The sequence below is a fragment of the Eimeria tenella genome, genomic scaffold, assembly GCF_000499545.2.
Source record: "Eimeria tenella Houghton genomic scaffold, Eth_scaff3637, whole genome shotgun sequence".
Taxonomy (NCBI): Eukaryota; Apicomplexa; class Conoidasida; order Eucoccidiorida; family Eimeriidae; genus Eimeria; species Eimeria tenella.
The window spans coordinates 1-1,199 of record NW_013544571.1 but is presented as its reverse complement, the minus strand read 5'-3'; the positions used below and the strand labels follow the sequence as shown (position 1 = coordinate 1,199).

Below are 1,199 nucleotides of genomic sequence, written 5' to 3'. Positions count from 1 at the left end.
ACCACCAGCACCAGCCGCAGCAGCAGCAGGGAAACTGGCTCATCCCGGAGTCCTCGCTCCGTACGCCATCCAAACCCTAAACCCTAAACCCTAAAGCAGCAGCAGGAAATGCAGGAACTGTGTCAGTGCTGCGCTGTAGGGTTAAGGCTTTAGGGTTTAGGGTTTAGGGTTTAGGGTTTAGGGTTTGTGTGCAGATGCCTTTTTCAATTCTATTGCTTCCGTTGAGGACCCGCAGCAAATGTGGAGGGAGCACACAGAAGCCCTAGGTGCTGTTAAACCCTAAACCCTAAACCCTAATTGCTAAACCCTAAACCCCAATTCCTAAACCCTAAGCCCAAGAGAACAGCTTCAGCAGCATTGTTGTACCGTTTAAGGAACAGGGCAGAAATTTTTGGGACATGAGATTTAGGATTAGGGTTTAGGGTTTGGGGATTAGGGTTTAGGGTTTAGGGTTTAGGGTTTAGGGTTTGAGCTCAGAAGCAAGAATGATTGGTTGTTTAGAGGGGCCAACTCCAGATGTGGAAGCAGCAGAAGAGCTACAGGAGGTAGGCTCTAAACCCTAAACCCTAAACCCATGAGATGCAGCAGAAAGAGTTTTAACTTTTAGAGCTTAGGCCTCTTCTTTTGGGACTTAGGGTTTAGGGTTTAGGGTTTAGGGTTTAGGGTTGGCGGTGCACGTTTTCAGGCGCTGAAGTTTGTGGAGGCTCTCGCTGCACGCGCTGCAGCAGCAAGGGATTGCAGCAGCAGCAGCAGCAGCAGCGGCAACAGCAGCAGCAGCAGCAGCAACAATCTGAAGCGTCTCAAGCCACTCCATGAGCGCATGCAGGTTCGTAGGAGAGGGTTTAGGGTTTAGTGTTTGACTGAGGGTTTGAGATGTTACATTTGGTTAAGGGTTTAGGGTTTAGGTTTCAGGGTTTGGGGTTTGCGTTCCTCAGGTCTTCACCAGATTGCTGCAGATGGTCCATGAGCAGCAGCTCAAGACCCGTGCCGCTAAGCAGCAGCAGCAGCAGCAGCAGCAGCTGGAAGCAGGAAGGCACACGGGAAGCAGCAGCAGCAGCAGCAACAGCAACAGCAGCAGTGGCTTCAGCTTTTACCAAGCAGCAGATGGACAGCCAATTTTCCTTCACCCTTTTTGCTACCAGTAGGGTTTAGGGTTTAGGGTTTAGGGTTTAGGGTTTAGGGTTTAGGGTTTAGGGTTT

General features: G+C 50.5%; 1 protein-coding gene across 1 annotated transcript; it reads left to right on the top strand.

Moving 5' to 3' along the window:
• Positions 1 to 477: 477 nt before the first annotated feature.
• On the top strand, positions 478 to 1,145 carry ETH_00042445 (zinc finger (C3HC4 RING finger) protein, putative; the record flags this gene model as incomplete). Its single annotated transcript, XM_013379609.1, has 3 exons — positions 478 to 545; positions 686 to 826; positions 936 to 1,145. Coding segments are annotated over 3 exons (419 nt in total), but the record flags the coding sequence as incomplete, so codon positions are not given.
• Positions 1,146 to 1,199: the final 54 nt, after the last annotated feature.